General features: G+C 45.4%; 1 protein-coding gene across 6 annotated transcripts in view; it reads right to left on the reverse strand.

Moving 5' to 3' along the window:
* The window catches only part of PEX5L (peroxisomal biogenesis factor 5 like), a 396,344-nt gene that overhangs the window by 11,773 nt on the left and 365,749 nt on the right, over window positions 1–18,822 (reverse strand). For all 6 annotated transcript variants that reach the window (XM_082252037.1, XM_082252035.1, XM_082252034.1 and 3 more), the window contains one exon: window positions 7,447–7,641. In XM_082252037.1, coding sequence (XP_082108163.1) covers window positions 7,447–7,641 — 195 coding nt within the window. The remainder of the gene's footprint in view (window positions 1–7,446; window positions 7,642–18,822) is intronic.

The following is an 18,822-nucleotide window of genomic DNA, read 5'->3' on the forward strand; positions in this document are numbered from 1 at the left end:
CTGATGGATTTATGTTTGAATTTTTAAAATGGCAAGAATATTACTGTTAACACCTCCGAGAGAGAAAAAATAAATAAAGGGGGGGGGGAGACTTTATATTGTAGTTTATTTGATTCTGTAATTCAGATGTTCTACTTGAAGAAATGACTAAATTCTTGCATGGCAATCCTTGTTGTTCTAATGCCACCTGGTATGGTTACAGAAGCTTTGCTAAGCCATCATCCTAGTACACTTCTCTACTCTTGTTCAAGGTTGAAAGAGACTGTGAAAGTTCCTGGGAATGCCTGGAGGAAGAGCCATGATGCCAACCCAAAGCCTGAAAGTTCCAGTGGATGAGAGAGAGAGAAAGAGGGAGAGATCTGAGGTGCCAGCCTGAAGACCCAAGTGACCGAACCGATAGGATAACTTCTTTGCTTTCTGCAACATCAGTTCTGTCTTTATCAAGAGGCAAGCTCTTATGGGGTGGTAGATTTATTCTGGCTATATAGCAAGGTACAGAATCCTCTGAGGTGTTTAAAAGTTTAGGAAATTAACTTAAGGACTGAAATAATGTGGACTTTGTACAACCTGGAAATTTATGGAAATTTATGGACATATACAAGGCTCAATACAAGTGAGACTTTTTTGCTGTAGATTACTTTATTAACTTAAGGACTGTCACATTCTCCTTTTCTCTGTCGCTCATTGACAGACGCAGACTTCTTGATTAATATCAGTAGGGATATACTGCCCCCTACAGGAGTAGGACACTAGGCAGGAAAAAAGTTCTGGCCACACCTATGGGCAGCCCCAGGGGGTATATCCTCTCTCTCCCTGCTATAGGATGTCAGTTTTTTTCTGCCTAGTCAGGAGTAAGGACCTAAGTTCCTTGCTGGGATCTCTGGTCCTGGCAAGCTTTTTTTAGATAAATCTTTTTTTAGTTAGCTTTTTTTCTCCAGTTGGTCCTGTGAGATCTTCAAGCAATTATGCTGGATCTGGGCGACGGGCTGGATGTTGAGATCCAGTGGTCACCCCAGCCGGCCTACAAGCGCGTGCAGGCCCTAGCTCTGCGCTGGGTCGGCCGCGACATAGTCCCACTGAGCGGGGACTGGCCCCGCGAGTTAAATATCTCGCCAGGTCGCCTACGACCAGTCGAAATCTGAGTCGTGGCGTCCGTGTTGGCCGACAGCCCCCCCACCTCGGTGGAGAGGGGTTATGTCAGGAGTTGGCGCCCGCCTGTTCCGGTATGGTGAGTAGAATGTTCCCCCTCTCCCCCTGACGGGTTTTGGGGTGGACGCGGGCCCCTCCCCAGGATGGTCGGACCCTCATGATTCTGGGTTCCCCTCTGTCCTGTTACGCACCCCCACCTATCTTCCCCCCTCACTAGTGGGTTACAGCCCACATATGGAGGCGGTGGGGGGCGCCGCCGGTGTTGCCCTAAAAACGATCGTGCGGGGGGGTTAATACCTGTGCTTTCAGGCCCATCTACCGATCGATCCATAGCGTAGGCACACGGGGGTCCCCTGTTGGCACTGCGGACTGCACGAGGCCGCCATTTTTCCGCGGGCCGCGTGGGGCAGCCATTTTGTTGTAGCCTTCATGTCCTCTGCATGGCGGCGGCCATCTTGGTACACCCAGCTTGTCTTGCTTGAGAGCTGAGCAGCTGTAGGAGTTACTGAGGGCGTGTAAGGGGGCGGACCCCTTGTGGAGTGATTTTCCTAGACCTGGGAAAATCACTCCACAAGGACTTCCTGTCAGATAGACAGCGCTGAGAGCAGTCCTGTTTTGAACTCTGGTGCATTATATGGTGAGCCTTTTGGGGGTCTCTCTTCTCTCTCTGCGGGGGTCTCGAGCACGTGACCACTGAGGGGCGCTGTTGCACTGGGGGATTCTTTTAAAAAAAAAAAAAAGTTTTTTTTTTTTCAATTTTGTCATTTTTTGGCTGACAGGTTCCCCTGGCGTTGCCATGGACCCTGCTGCACATGAGTCCCCATCTGATCCCCTCGAGGTGGCCGCAGGGCCCTCCGATTCTCCACTCACCATTGATGCACTTTCGGCGGTCCTGGAGTCATTTGTGTCCCGGGTGGAGGTGGCCTGTCAGGGACGGGGGGCTAAAAAACGACCCCCGCCTACCCCTGTTTCGTCTGATGCCTCAGACTCTGATCCTGAGCCGGTCGCTGCTGCTGCGGGTTCCTCCTTTAGGGTTGATGTCCCGCGCTCCTCTGACAGTGAGGATGCTCTTCCTGCCTCTGCCATAGCACAGGACGAGGCACTGGTGGACGCACTGATTATGTCAGTCTGGGAGACCCTAAAACTGGAGGTTGCACCAGTTGATGCAGTTCAGACGGAAGTTGCCTTTGGCACTCGCAAGCCCTCCAAGGTGGAAAAGGGGTTTCCCTTTCCCAAATGCTTTGATGATATTATTAAAGATGAGTGCGCCCATCCAAAACGACCCCCTGGGATGCCTAAACGGATTGCTAGACGCTACCTGTTTGAAGAGTCCCTCCTTAAAAAATGGACGGTGCCACCTGTGGTGGATCCGCCGGTTTCCAGACTAAATAAGGCCACGGTTATCCCGGTGGAGGATTCCCCGTCCTTTCGGGATCCAGTTTACCGTAGGGCGGAATCTGTGTCCCGTTCCATATTCTCCCTGGCAGGGTCGGCCTTAAGGCCAGTGTTTACCATTGCTCTCGTTTCACAGACATTGACGGAATGGGCCATGCTATTACGCCATGACCTGGAGGGGAGAAGTCTCCCTCCTACCGTGCCGGAGTTGCTGGAGTAAATAGTGCAGGGGCTACAGTTTGTTTGTGACGCCGCACTGGATGCTGCCCCATTGCTGGGGCGTGTGTCGATCTCGGCGGTGGTCCTCCGGCGCATGCTATGGTTAAAGTGCTGGTTGGCAGATCAGGCTTCCAAAAAAAGCCTTGACTGATCTCCCTTTTCAGGGGGATCGCCTGTTTGGTGCTACCTTGGATGAGATTATTAAGGATCTCACTGGGGGCAAGAGCACCTTTCTACCACAGGCTAATAAAGGTAAGGAACCTCGTCGCAATCAGGGACCTTCCTTTACAGCTCACAAGGAGTTTTTTCGCTCCTCCGGGGCCGGCGATAAGGCAAAGTCCTCCAAAGCCCCCCCGGGGGGTTTCAAGAGACCCTGGTCTGGTAAGCAAAAATCCGGTCCTTCCAGTCCTGAGGATAAGACCGCTTCAGCCTGAAGGTGCGCCCCCACCCAGATCAAGGGTGGGGGGGGTGTCTTCGCCGGTTCCCGGACCCGTGGCTCTACAGTATTCAAGACAAATGGGTTCACGAGGTCATACGGTCGGAACACGAGATCGAGTTGCGATTGCTTCTACCGGTGCGGCTCTTCCCTTCCAATATGCGACTGTCCCCGAATCGCCTAATGGCTCTGTTGGGGGCAGTGCAGCACTGGATGCAAATGGCGCCCATAGAGGGTGCCTATCTTCACGTTCCCATTTACGCAGGACACCAGCGGTATCTGCGCTTTGCGGTGGGAGCGGACCATTATCAGTTTGTGGCGTTACCCTTTGGTCTCGCCTCTGCTTTCCGGGTCTTCACAAAAATTTGGGCCCCAGTCCTGGCGTTGTTGCGGCAGCGGGGCATATCGGTCCTGGGCTACCTGGACGACCTCCTCTTCTGTGCGGAGTCTCCGCAGGCTCAGTGTCATACGCAGACTCTCCAAAAGGAGATTCTTCCCAAATGGAAATGGAATTCCGATTTCCTGGACAATCGGATCCGGCTGAGCGAGCGGACCAGGTAGTTTCTGGTTTGGGGGCCTCGGTCTCTCCGATGCTCAGTCAGGGGAAGCCCTTTTTTCCGAAAGTATCCAGGTTATCGATAAATGTGTTGGAACTGACAGCGATCAGGTTTTGCCTGGTTCACCGGACCGAGCATCTTCAGGGCTGCTTGGTTCGGATTCATTCGGACAATGCCACGGCCGTGGCCTATGTCAACCATCAAGGGGACACCAAGAGTGTTCTAGCGGCCGTGGAAGTGGCCGGCATGTTTTGGGCGGAACAGTTTGTTCCGGCTCTGTCTGCAGTTCACGTTCTGGGTGTGGAAAATTGGCAGGCGGACTTTCTCGGCCGTCAGACCTTGGATCAAGGAGAATGGCCTCTTCAGACAGAGGTTTTTCACCAGTTGTGCCTTCATTGGGGCACCCCGGACGTGGATCTGTTGGCATCTCGGCTCAACAGAAAGGTGCAGAGGGTTGTAGCCCGCGCCCGCGCCCGCGATCCTCTGGCGGACGCCGCAGACGCACTGAATACTCTGTGGGGGCAGTACCAGCTGCTGTATGCCTTTCCTCCTCTCAAGTCATCACCGAAACTTCTTCGCAGGATAGAGGCGGAGGGAATTCCAGTCATCCTTGTGACTCCGGATTGACCTCATCGGGCCTAATATGCCGTCTTGGTCAGGCTGGTCGCAGACGCTCCTTGCCGACTTCCTCTCAGGGAAGATTCCCTTGCTTAACTTATCCCAGAAGGTGGCCTTTTTGGTGGCTATCACTTCTGCACGCAGGGTGTCGGAACTGGCGGCATTGTCCTGTCGTTCCCCATATCTGGTGGTTCATAGGGATAAGGTGGTTCTTCGTCCGAATCCATCCTTTCTTCCTAAGGTGGTTTCAGAGTTTCATTTGAATGAGGATATTGTGTTACCTTCCCTGTGTCCTAAGCTCAGTCATCCTCGGGAGTTTGCATTACACTCCTTGGATGTGGTTCGGGCGATCAGGGTGTACTTGGCAACTACTGACTCTTTTCGTAAGGCTGATTCACTCTTTGTGATCACGGATGGCCCTAGAAAGGGGTTGCCTGCGTCTGCCGTGACTATCTCCAGATGGATCAGACAGACGGTGGTGCAGGCTTATTCTATTAAGGGTCGGGTTCCTCCGTTCCCTGTTAAGGCGCACTCCACTCGGGCGCTTAGTGCTTCCTGGGCCTTCCGCCATCAGGCGTCGGTGCTTCAGGTTTGCAAGGCGGCTACCTGGTCGTCGGTTCATACCTTTACAAAATTTTATAAAGTTGATGTGCTGGCATCGGCGGATGCCTCTTTTGGCCGAAAGGTTTTGCAGGCCGCTGTTTGAGGGGACCGTTGGTCTACCTCGGGGGTTTTTGTTTTTTTTTCAGTTGGGTCTCATCCTTTTGTTCAAAGAGTCCTTGATGCTTCTGGTTGGCTCCGGTTGGGCCTTCTGGATTGGATTTTTATTTCTGTTATCCCACCCCTCATTTGTGCCACTGCTTTGGGACGTCCCTACTGATATTAATCAAGAAGTCTGCGTCTGTCAATGAGCGACAGAGAAAACTGGATTTTTGACTTACCGTAAAATCCTTTTCTCTTAAGCTCATTGACAGACGCAGGACCCGCCCCTCTATTTTTGAGTTGGGTTGGGTTGAATTCTCTGACACTGTTTTGTTACATAACTGACATCCTATAGCAGGGAGAGAGAGGATATACCCCCTGGGGCTGCCCATAGGTGTGGCCAGAACTTTTTTCCTGCCTAGTGTCCTACTCCTGTAGGGGGCAGTATATCCCTACTGATATTAATCAAGAAGTCTGCGTCTGTCAATGAGCTTAAGAGAAAAGGATTTTACGGTAAGTCAAAAATCCAGTTATTTCTCATAAACATTTGCTATACAGTTGAGATGACAGTTGAAATGACCATTATTTATGTATCATTATCTTGTCATATGTAATTTAAATGTGTCTATTGGTTTTATAGTTATATACATGCTTATAAGGGTGATATATATTGGAGACAAGATTCATAAATGATCACGTTGTGACAAACAAGAAGGTTCTAAGGATGCACCCCTTACACACTGGCTTCAGTTTGTCCTTTTCTATAACTTAATTTAGAGTGCTTCATTAATGGGTTTTAACTGACAATCTTAAGATGTGGCAACACAGAGGAATTTTTTTATTAGATAACATGGCAATGTTTACCAGAAATTGAGCCTGAGAATGGTGATAAATGTGACTGGGACATAATTGGAACTATCTTTGAGATTGTACAAAAACACAGAGATAAACTCTAAAGAGATGTGTATGACTTACTAGTAGGTGTTACTAAGGGTGACAAAATCCTGTTCATAACAAGTCTATGAAGGTGGGTTTGTCTTTAGTGGTGACAAGTAATGGGTTGGTCTTTATATGGATAGAGATTTCTATTGGTGTAATGTTGTAAACATTGCCTCGGTCATATCCTGATAATATATTGTATTTAAAATACTGAACCAGGAAATAAAGGACGAGTGATGCATTATTCTGTGTCCGTGTTTTGACTTCGGTCCTACATTGCTCCCCGTAGAGCTCTTTGTTTGTGTGTGTGTGTTTGGAAGTGTGGAATGGAGAGTGCCGGCACAGGTTAGTATTGAAGTAATATAATAGGGAGTACATCCTTTATGATAGACAGGTACTATTAACTTGTTGTAAGTCAGGTTGTAGTGGCATTTCAGTTGGTTTTAAAATAAAAGTTTATAATACTACACCATGAGAGCAATCTCCTCTCTCCCCCCTTATCTGCACATTTATGCTGAGCTTTAATAGAGTGCTGGAGTGCCGTGCTACACATAATATGATAATTCCATATCAGAAGATATGGGTGGATGTTAGCAGCAATCTGAATGCATTTTTTTGGTGATCAGCCTGTGAACTCTCAGAATTATCCCTCTCCTTTTTTTGCCTACGAGTCAATAGAGTCTGGTGAGTGCATTGTGCATGTGTGTTGTGTGTATGTTAGTGGAAAGGACATCACCTCTGTCTTCACTTGTAGTGGATGCTTAATTCACGTTAATTGGATCAATCTTGGACTTTATGGACTGCTAATTTTTAATTTACATTTTTTAAGTTTCACTTTTATATGTAGTGACAACTATACCATTGTTTGGTGGAAATGTCAAAAATGTACGCTATTGTGATTAATGTTTATGTGTACATTTTACACTTGCAAGTGCAGTTATTAATAATATTATATAAGCAAGTCAATAAACCTCTGCTTTGCCAATTTGACTCTTGCTGGAAAGGGTTTTATTCCTGAATTTATATGGGCAAGGATAGCCCAGCTCTGGTTCAATTTATTAAAAAAAGCTGATTCTAATTTGTTAGTTTGGACTTTTTGCCCTATAAGCGCACAGTTGTAATTTTCAAAGGAAATGGCATAATGTTAAAGTCTCTATTAATGCAGTTCAGGAAAAAACTTAATGTTAAAATGCTGATAAAGTAGATGAAACTGGACTAGGGACACTGTGCTGTACATGTAAAAATGCGGGACTCTGGATGCTAGGGACTTTGAAATCTTTTCTGGTCAGATGAAGAAAATTAGACCAATAACAAATTATTTCTAACTGGCCAAGTACTAGTACAGTAAATATTGTTTATTTCTGTAGTGTGTAAAGGGCTCATATTGTGGTCAATTTACTCTCCTTAGCAATAAAGTTTCTTTAACTTTACCTTTCACAAAATGGTTTTGACATTCTCCTGGTCAATGCTGGAGATTCAGATTTCTTCACTAGAAACTTATATCTGGGATTCTGCTTAATCCATGTTTTCAGAGCTTCATATGCATCTTGCTGATGCCCTATGTTGGTATAGCTGACAGCCAAGGCCATGAGCGCTTTTAAATTATTTGGTTGTAGCTGTAAGCACCTGGAAAACAATAATGAAACCACATATTAGTATATAAAAGGCTAGGATATTAGGTGTGTATCTCTTTAAACATTTAGTTCGCTCTAAAAATATTTTGTTGCTGTGGTGCATACAGTGTTTGAATTTCTAGGTCTGTTTTCTAGCAGAAGAACATAAAATATGCGCTTGAAAGCAAGAAACAGCAGAAAAACCTGCAAGTTCCCTAATTTATTATCAAGTAAAGACCATGTTCTTTTGAAAAATGGTAACACAAACAAAGGAAGGATTATATACTGTATATTTATATTTTACTTTTACTGCTTGTCAGTGAGAACCCAAAACACACCATATACCTTGCAACCTTCAGATTGTAAGATGTAAATATATTCTGATTTCAGAATCTTGCTCATATGCTCCTAAAATATGTGATTGTGGTGGTTATACTGTAGTATCACTGATTACAGATTTAGCCCCCCTTCATATTTGCGCGACTTGTCCTGCAACTTGAAACTGCAAAGTCGCATGAAAAATCATACCCCATGATTTCCAATTAGTACCGTTTATATCTGTGCGACTTCACAGCAGTCCCTGCACTACTTTAGTCCAGCTTCGATGTGACTTGAGGTCCATAGACCTCAAGATTACACATTCATTGCTTCAAGTTGCGCCAAAGTTACACGACCTTCAGGTCGCACAAGTGTAAAAGGGGCCTTAGGCAGTTTTATACCGACACTCAATCTATTGATGTAAGAATACATTGTTTGCAGTACCCGTGCTTCATTGTTCTTTTTCCAGAATCAATCACACACAGGTCATGGGAAGTTTTGTTCTGAAATATTTTCTGTAGTTATGCCAAAAGTCTCACACTAAAGTGACAAACACGACTAGGGGACAAAAGCTGCCATCTTGCTGGGTTGGCTACTAGCAAGCACACAGTGGTGTAGGGCTATGGCAGAATGTGATCTTTTTTTAATGAAAAAAAAAATGAGTTGTAGTCTACAAGAAATATTATACTATGTGCAATTTTATGTTCATGTTTATGTCAATTCATGGCATCATAAAATGTAAACCTTTTTCTTTTGCGCTGGTGGTGGTCACAAGAGTGAGAAGTGAAAGGAACCTGTTTGTGAGTTGTAATGATAGTAAAAAGGAGATAGGAAAGGCAATGCTAACCTGCAATGGCATAATTGATAAAAATATCACATTGTCCCCATAGCAAATAGTGTGGGCCTCTAGTGACAGGACTGCTGGTTTTGTCTCTTGTTTTTAGGGTGCTCTTGTTTTCAGGCATTAATTGTGCATGTATAGCAAATCAAAAGCCTAAATTTCAATATATTCTGGTTGAAGAAATGTATGAAGTTAAGATGTGGCTATTGTCATGGCAGTTATGGCTCAATGTGGCAAAAAAAAAAAAGCTATTCACTTTCAGGATTTTCTGCCTTTGCTACATTGGGTCATTGTGAGAACAGTTTATTGGCACTCTATGTGGCAGGTTTAGGTATTTTCCTTTTTAAACTGGAGTCAATACATCGATCACCAAAATCATTATTAAATTACAGCAAGTCTCTTCTGTGGTTTTTACTTGCTGCTAACACATCAGCCAGTTTAATTTCTCAAAGTATATGATTGGTTAAAGTGGTTCCAAAGGCTCATTCTATGCATGAAGGTAAAAAAACCTCCTCTGTGAATCAGCCCCTCCTACAGCCTCCCTAATACTTACCTAAACCCCACCTCGATCCAGCAATGTTGCACGAGAGCCTCAGCTCTCCAGGAACTCACCCTCCTCATTGGCTGAGACAGCAGTGGGAGCCATTCCCAGCCAGTGAGCAAATGAGGAGAGAGAGGGGGCAGGGCTGAACCGAGGCCCTGTGTGTGAATGTATAAATGTGAAAAACACTTTCTGTGCTATCCCTATAAACCACCTATTACTCAACTCTATATACTACGTGTGTGAATGAACAAGCAGAGCCACGGCTCAGGAACAAGCCTGCTTGGGTGCCCCAAGTGCAAGCTGCTTGCTCTAGGACACCTGGCAGGAGGGAGGGGCCAAGAGCACTGGTAAGGGACCCAGAGAAAAGGAGGATTGGGGCTGCTCTGTGCAAAATCACTACACACAGCAGGTAAGTATAACATGTTTGTTATTTTAAAAAATAAAGTAAGCCTTTATTATCACTTCAATAGCTACTTCCCTGGTCCAAGGTGTTAATAGTGTTGTGCCTCTTACAAAGCTTCTTAATGAGGTAAATAAATAATTAACCAAAGAGTGTCAAAGTGTGCACTGTATGTGTCTAAGGCCAACCATAGATGGTTCAAATCTCAGCCAGTTCAGCAGGAACCGGCCGAGATTCAAACCATGTATGGGCAGGGTTTTACTAAATGTACTTGGATCCAACCAGCCTGCTGGATTTTGCATGCGATTAGAACTAGAGGCTGGTATCGCATCAGTAATCATGAAAAGAGAAAAGGAAGGCGCCTCTAAGTGCAGCGTAAAACCGTTTAATGACACACAAATGCCTGTTGGCTCCCTTTCCCTGAAGCCTTCCAGCAGTGTTGGGAGATGGAAGGAGAGACATGGAGCACTGAGGAGAAAGGTCCCGAGCCGGGGTCTCCTCAGTGTTCAACACCTCTCCTTCCATCTCCCCACGCTGCTGGACAGCTTCAGGGAAAGGGATCCAACAGGGAGCCCATGGAACGTACCCCTGTGATGTCCCCATATGCTTGCTCTTCATGAATGATCGTGTAAGTATTCTTCATTTGTGTGTCATTAACCACTTGCCGACTGCGCACAGTATATTTACTGCGGCAGTCGGCCCCGGCCAGGCAGAGTGACGTAGGTCTACGTCGCTACTTCCTGCCGGTCCTGTGCGCGCTCCCGCGCGTGCCCGCCGACACCGATGGCTCGATTGGGTTCAGAACCGATCAGTCATCAGGTCCAGGCCAATGATTTTTGGCCTGGACCTGTTGATCGGTCCTGCCCAATCAGATCATCCTCTAAGCCTGTGAAATGTAAACACAGGCTTAGAGGAGATGTGCCCTCCCCCCACAACGGTCTTTTTGGATCCAGCGTGAGAGGAGAGCACATCTTACTGTGAGTACTGCACCAAGCACACCCACACACAGGTAGATAGGCACATTTCACCCCCGATCGCCCCCCCGATTAACCCCTACAGCACCTGACACAACACACACTATATACAGCATATAGCAGTTACCTATATACCTGTATAAGTGTGATTTGTGAACAGGTGTAGCACTTGCGACCCCCCCTTTTCCACTTGAATTACCCCCCACCCCCCCTAATAAAGATTTGAGCCCCTGATCTCCCCTGACCCCCCCCTGATCACCGCTAGTTAACCCCTACACCCTCTGTCACATCAGCACTAATACAAATGCAATATACGGTGTTATTGTATATTTGTATTAGTGTCATTGTGATCAGAATTAGCGCAGGCGACTAAGTTTCTGTCCCAAGAAGGTTTAGGGTCCCCGCCACCCGCCCAATAAAGATTTAAGCCCCTGACCCCCCCCTGATCACCCCTACACCCCCTGCCATAACACACACCGTATACAGTATATAGCATTTTGCTATATACCCGTATAAGTGTGATTTGTGGTCAGGTCTAGCGCTTGCGACCCCCCTTTTTCCACTTGAATTACCCGCCACCCCCCCCTAATAAAGATTTAAGCCCCTGATCCCCTCCTGATCACCGCTAGTTAACCCCTACACCCTCTGTCACATCAGCACTAATACAAACGTAATATACAGTGTTTTTGTATTTTTGTATTAGTGTCATTGTGATCAGAATTAGCGCAGGCGACTAAGTTTCTGTCCCAAGGAGGTTTAGGGTCCCCGCCACCCGCCCAATAAAGATTTAATCCCCTGATCCCGCCCTGATCACCCCTACACCCCCTGCCACAACACACTGTATACAGTATATAGCATTTTCTATATACCCGTATAAGTGTGACTTGTGACCAGGTTTAGCGCTTGCCACCGTTCCTTTTATCCTTAGGATACCCGCCAGCCCCTTCCAATAAAGATTTAAACCCCTGATCCCCCCCTGATCACATCCCGTTAACCCCTACACCCTCTGTCACATTAGCAATAATACACACATAATATACTGTTTTTACTGTATTTTGTATTAGTGTCATTGTGACTTGAGGTTGCGCTAGCTAGCTAGTTTCTTTCCCAAAGGAGGTTTAGGGTCCCCGCCACCCCCCCCCCCAGATCCCCAGCGCATAGTTTAGAAGTAACCCCTTGATTACCACACACGCACGCACGCACATACACTTCCATTTCTAGTATAGTGTTTGAACAGATCAATATCTGATCTGATCAGAACTATACTAGCGCCCCCATAGTTTAGGGTTCCCAAAACGCGGTGTTTGCACGATCAGCACTGATTCCGGCCAGCACCTGCGTTTAACCCTTTCACCCAGGCAAGTGTAGTAATCAATAGATTACTGTCACTTGCAAAAAAACACAAGACACAAAACCGCTGTGTTAGCAGAGTCAGGCCTGATCCCTGCTAGCATTAGCAGTTTTTTTGGTAGCGCTTGAAATAATCTTCGACAACCAGGTGCTTTTATTACCTGTGAGTCGCATCACTGTACGGGTAAATTTAGTTACCAAAATGACCAAACGTTCGTACAGAGATGAAGAGCTTATCAGTTTTATGCTGACCGAGTCATCTGATAGCGAAGGGGAAGCTACAATGACCGAATTAGTGTCAGTATATGAACCTGATGACAGCAGCGGCTCCCTGACAGATAGCTCCGACGACAGATGGGTCCCTGTTAGACCCAGGCGTACCCGACCCCATTCTGAAGTTGTTGAGATGCAGGAATCGCAGGGTGCTCGTATGGAGCAGAGTGTGGTTACTAGTGCCGCTCATTTTTCTGGCGACCTGGCAAGCGCCAGCGGCCTAGTACAACCTGGACCTAGTACAACCAGCACTGCAGTAAGACCTGGTGACGTGGCGAGTCCCCTAAGTGCAGTTGAAGCTGGTGCGGTGGCTAGCACAAGTAGTGGCCCGCAGCCACCGCGTATTCGTAGACAGGCCCGTAGAGCCCATAGTGCCCTCCCTGATGCGCTGGCATATCCTAATTGGCAACCCACCGATACTACAGCGCCAGTACTTCCCCCATTCACCGCCCAACCTGGAATCCACGTGGAGACAGCTGGTTTTACGCCCCTAAACTTTTATGAGCTGTTCTTCACGGAAGATCTTTACAGATCGATTGTGGATCAATCAAATTTATATGCACAACAGTTCATCGCCGCCAACCCAAATTCACACCTTGCCAGACAATTCGGCTGGAAACCTATAACGGTTTCCGAATTTAAGATCTTTCTGGGCCTTTCCCTCCACATGGGCATAACTAAACAGAGTGAATTGCGGCTATATTGGTCCACTAGCCCAGTTCACCATATGCGCATGTACTCTGCCTCCATGTCCAGGGGGAGATACGAGCAAATTCTGCGATTCATGCATTTCAGCGATAATGAAATCTGTCGTCCTCGGGGAGACCCTGAATACGATCGGCTCCACAAAATTCGGCCCCTCATAGACCACTTCAATCAGCGGTTTGCAGCCTTGTTTACCCCCGAACAAGTTGTCTGCGTTGACGAGTCCCTGATTAAATTTACTGGCCGCCTTGCTATGAAACAGTACCTCCCCAGCAAGCGTGCCAAGTACGGGGTCAAACTGTATAAATTGTGTGACAGGGCCACAGGCTATACAGTTAGTTTCTGGGTCTATGAGGGAAAAGATAGCTGTGTGGAGCCCCCCAACTGCCCAGACTACATAGGGAGCAGCGGTAAGATCGTTTGGGACTTGGTGTCACCCTTATCCGGAAAGGGGTACCATTTGTACGTGGACAACTTTTATACAAGCGTGCCACTATTTAGTCACCTTCTCGATTTACAAATTGGCGCATGTGGCACCGTGCGACCTAATCGCCGGGGCTTCCCCCAACGGCTTGTAAATTCCCGTCTTAGTCGGGGGGCGAGAGCCTGCTTGAAAACGGACAAATTGCTTGCGGTGAAGTGGAAGGATACACGGGATGTTTATGTTCTGTCCTCCCTTCACGCAGACACGACGATCCAAATCACTACGGCAACTGGCGTTGTGGAGAAACCCCTCTGTGTCCACGAATATAACCTTAACATGGGAGGGGTGGACCTTAACGACCAGCTTTTGGCGCCGTATTTTGTTGCCCGTAAAGCCAGACGCTGGTACAAAAAAGTGTCTGTTTACCTTTACCAATTGGCTATGCTGAACGCCTTTGTCCTATACAGGGCGTCAGGACGAACTGGATCTTTCCGGGAATTCCAGGAAGAGATCATCCTTGCCTACCTGTACCCAGGAGGCATGCCTGCCCAACTTCCCCTTCCAGATGCAGTGAGCCGGCTGCATGAGAGGCATTTTCCTTATGTCCTCCCGAGTACCCCTACCCAAAGATACCCCCAAAAAAGATGTCGTGTCTGTAGCAGGCGCGGATTTAGGCGTGACACCCGTTATTATTGTCCCAAATGTCCTGACCAACCTGGTCTCTGCATCGGGGAATGTTTCGAGCGCTACCATACACTAGTGGAGTATTAGCGTAGGGTACAGCACGACACAGTGTAGGGCACACAAACACAGGGTCTCGAAAGATGTTGGATGTCCATCGACATTTTGAGAGACCCAAGCTGGAAGAGAAGATCGCAGAAGATCGCAGTCCCAAATCAAGAAACAGTTAGAAAAATAAAAGGATCCAAAAACTGTTGTTGTGTCAGTAATTTTATATGTCCTTCTACTCCTTCCTACTGTACTTTTTTCAATGTCCTTAGTTTGTTTTTTCATTCTTTTGTGACCTGTTTCTCTTGCAGGTACTCGTCGGCTACCACGCATTGATTTTATATATTCTGACACAAACAGCGTTTGCGCTCAGCATATATGGATACCTTTGCTGATAGCAGCTGTGGTGATTTTCTGATTTCAGCACTGCAGTTAAAATCCTATTTTGGTATACGTGGATAGTGCCGTGTATACCCATCATTAAATTCAGTGGGTGGTTGTTTGGGCGGTTAATGATGAGAATCCAAAAACTTTTGTTGTGTCAGTCATTTTATATGTCCTACTCTTCCTACTGTACTTTTTTTTAATGTCCTTTGTTTTTTCATTCTTTTGTGACCTGTTTCTCTTGCAGGTACACGTCGGCTACCACGCATTGATTTTATATATTCTGACACAAACAGTGTTTGCGCTCAGCATATATGGATACCTTTGCTGATAGCAGCTGTGGTGATTTTCTGATTTCAGCACTGCAGTTAAAATCCTATTTTGGTATACGTGGATAGTGCCGTGTATACCCATCATTAAATTCAGTGGGTGGTTGTTTGGGCGGTTAATAATGAGAATCCAAAAACTTTTGTTGTGTCAGTCATTTTATATGTCCTACTCTTCCTACTGTACTTTTTTTTAATGTCCTTTGTTTTTTCATTCTTTTGTGACCTGTTTCTCTAGCAGGTACTCGTCGGCTACCACGCATTGATTTTATATATTCTGACACAAACAGTGTTTGCGCTCAGCATATATGGATACCTTTGCTGATAGCAGCTGTGGTGATTTTCTGATTTCAGCACTGCAGTTAAAATCCTATTTTGGTATACGTGGATAGTGTCGTGTATACCCATCATTAAATTCAGTGGGTGGTTGTTTGGGCGGTTAATGATGAGTAATACTACGCATTATTCCTGTGCTGATTTCTGATAGGTTCTCTTTTTTTCCGTTCAGCCCACAGGCTGCATGAAAAAAAAAAAAACCTATATGCCAAACAAGGACCAGCAATGTACTGGTACGTTGCTGGACTTTGAGTGGTTATACCAGGATGATGCCTGCAGATTTAGGCATCATCTTGGTATCGTTTTTTACAGCCAGCGGTCGGCTTACATGTAAAAGCAATCCTAGCAGGTAATTGGCCGCTAGACTGCTTTTACATGCAGTGGGAGGGGCCTCCCCCCCCCCACCGCCGCCTTCCGCAGCCTTCCGTGGTTTTTCTCGGGCTCTCCTGTCCCACCGGTTAACCCGAGAGTGCAGCCGGTGGTTCAATTGTCTAACCATAGAGCTAATTGGAGATGAGAATGGCTCCAATCATCTCTATGGCCTAAGATGCCGGAGGCTACGAGCATTTCATGACTTCTGTTTCGCCAGAAATAAGCAGGGCCATTGGGAAATTGGGAAAGTATTTTATCACACCAATTTTGGTGTGGTCAGATGCGTTAAGGTCAGAGGAGAGATCTAGAGTCTAAAAGACCCCAATTTTTTTAAAAAAGAGTACCTGTCACCACAGATTGCTATCATGGGGGATATTTAAATTCACTGTGATAACAATAAAAATGATTTAAAAAAAATGAAAGGAAAGGTGTCAAAATAACATAAAAAAGCAAAAGAAAAAAGAAAAAAAAAAAAAAAAAATTGAGCCCCCCCCCTTTCCCCCGGTGCTTGCGCGCAATGGCGCACGCAAGCGGTGGTCTAGTGTCATATGTAAACCGCAATTGCAGCATGCATGTGAGGTATCGCCGCGATCGCCAGATCGAGTGCAGTAATTCTTGCAGTAGACCTCCTCTGTAAGTCTAACGTGGTAACCTGTAGAGACTTTTAAAGGTTTTTAAAAATGTACGTATGTTTTTGCCGCTGCGCAGGCATGCGCAATTTTTAAAGCATGTCATGTTAGGTGTCTATGAACTCGGCATAAGATCATCTTTTAAATTTTACCAAAAAAATTGGAATTATATAGTGTATTTGTGCAATAAATTAAAAAAAAATGTATTTTTTTCGCAAAAATTGCGTTTGGAAAATCTGTGCGCAAATACCGTGTGACGAAAAAATTTGCAACATCCACCATTTTATTCTATAGGGCCTCTGCTTTAAAAAAATATATAATGTTTGGGGGTTCAAAGTAATTTTCTAGTAAAAAAAAAATATTTTTTCATGTAAACAAAAAGGCACAGAAAAGGCTTGATTTTCAAGTGGTTAGAAGAGTGGGTGATGTGTGGCTAAGATTGAGCATAAAATGCCGGGACAGTTCAAACACCCCCCAAATGACCCCTTTTTGAAAAGTAGACACCCAAAGCTTTTTTCTGAGAGGCATGGTGAGTCCATGGAGTATTTTATATTTTGCCACAAGTTTCGGGAAAATTATTATTATTTTTTTTGTTGTTGTTTTTTTACAGAAAGTTGTCACTAAATGATATATTGCTCATGCATGCCATGGGAATATGTGAAATGACACCCCAAAATACATTCTTTTGCTTCTCCTGAGTACAGGGATACCCCATGTGTGAGACTTTTTGGGAGCCTAGCTGTGTACGCGACCCCGACAACCAGTCCACATCTTCAGGTTTTCTAATGGCCTAAATTGCTGATTTTACCCCTGACTACCTGTCAGAGTTTCAGAGGCCCTGAAATTTCAAGATAGCACAAAACCCCCCCAAATGACCCCATTTTGCAAAGTAGACACTCCAAGCTACTGGCTGAGAAGCATGGGGAGTCCATGGAATAGTTTATATTTTGCCACAAGTTTCGGGAAAAAATTTTTTTTTTATTTTTTTATTTTTTTTTACACAAAGTTGTCAGTAAATGATATATTGCTCACACATGCCATGGGTTTATGTGAAATGACACCCCAAAATACATTCTGCTGCTTCTCCTGAGTACAATGATACCCCATGTGTGAGACTTTTTGCCAGTCTAGCCGCGTACAGGACCCGGAAATCCAATGCGCACCTTTTGGCTTTCCAAGGGCGTAAATTGTTGATCTCACTCCTTACTACCTATCACACTTTTGAAGTCCATAAAAAGCCAAGATGGCACAAAACCCCCCCAAATTACCCCATTTTGCAAAGTAGACACTCCAATCTATTTGCTGAGAGGCATGGTGAGTATTTTGCAGCTCTAATTTTTTTTGGAAAATGAAGAAAAAACAGGAAAATGCATTTTTTTTCCTCTTTTTTCAATTTCCAAAGCTTTGTGACAAAAAGTGAGATCTGCAAAATACTCAACATGCCTCTCTGCAAATAGCTCAGGTTGTCTACTTTCCGAAAAGGGGTCATTTGGGGGGGGGGGTTGTGCTGTCTTGGCATTTCATGGCCTCCAAAACTGTGATAGGTAGTCAGGAGTGAAATCAACAATTTACGCCCTTGGAAAGCCTGAAAGTGGAGGTTGGTTTCGGGGTCCTGTACTCGGCTAGACGGCAAAAAAGTCTCACACATGGGGTATCCCTGTACTCAGGAGAAGCAGCAGAATGTATTTTGGGGTGTCATTTCACATATACCCATGGCATGTGTGAGCAATATATCATTTACTGACAACTTTGTGTAAAAAAAACAAAAAAAAAATAATAATAATATATTTCCCGGAACTTGTGGCAAAATATAAAATATTCCATGGACTCACCATGCCTCTTAGCAAATAGCTTGGGGTGTCTACTTTCCAAAATGGGGTCATTTGGGGGGGTTTTGTGCTATCTTGGAATTTTAGGGCCTCCGAAACTGTGATAGGTAGTCAGGAGTGAAATCAACAATTTACGCCCTTGGAAAGCCTGAAAGTGGAGGTTGGTTTTCGGGGTCCTGTACTCGGCTAGACTGCAAAAAAGTCTCACACATGGGGTATCCCTGTACTCAGGAGAAGCAGCAGAATGTATTTTGGGGTGTTAGTTCACATATACCCATGGCATGTGTGAGCAATATATAATTTACTGACAACTTTGTGTAAAAAAAAATATATATATATATATATATATATATATATTTCCCGGAACTTGTGGCAAAATATAAAATATTCCATGGACTCACCATGCCTCTCAGCAAATAGCTTGGGGTGTCTACTTTCCAAAATGGGGTCATTTGGGGGGGTTTTGTGCTATCTTGGAATTTTAGGGCCTCCGAAACTGTGATAGGTAGTCAGGAGTGAAATCAACAATTTACGCCCTTGGAAAGCCTGAAAGTGGAGGTTGGTTTTCGGGGTCGTGTACTCGGCTAGACTGCAAAAAAGTCTCACACATGGGGTATCCCTGTACTCAGGAGAAGCAGCAGAATGTATTTTGGGGTGTCAGTTCACATATACCCATGGCATGTGTGAGCAATATATCATTTACTGACAACTTTGTGTAAAAAAAAAAAAAAATATATATATATATATATTTCCCGGAACT

Source organism: Pelophylax lessonae, assembly GCF_965119305.1.
Source record: "Pelophylax lessonae genome assembly, chromosome: 3".
Lineage (NCBI taxonomy): Eukaryota > Metazoa > Chordata > Amphibia > Anura > Ranidae > Pelophylax > Pelophylax lessonae.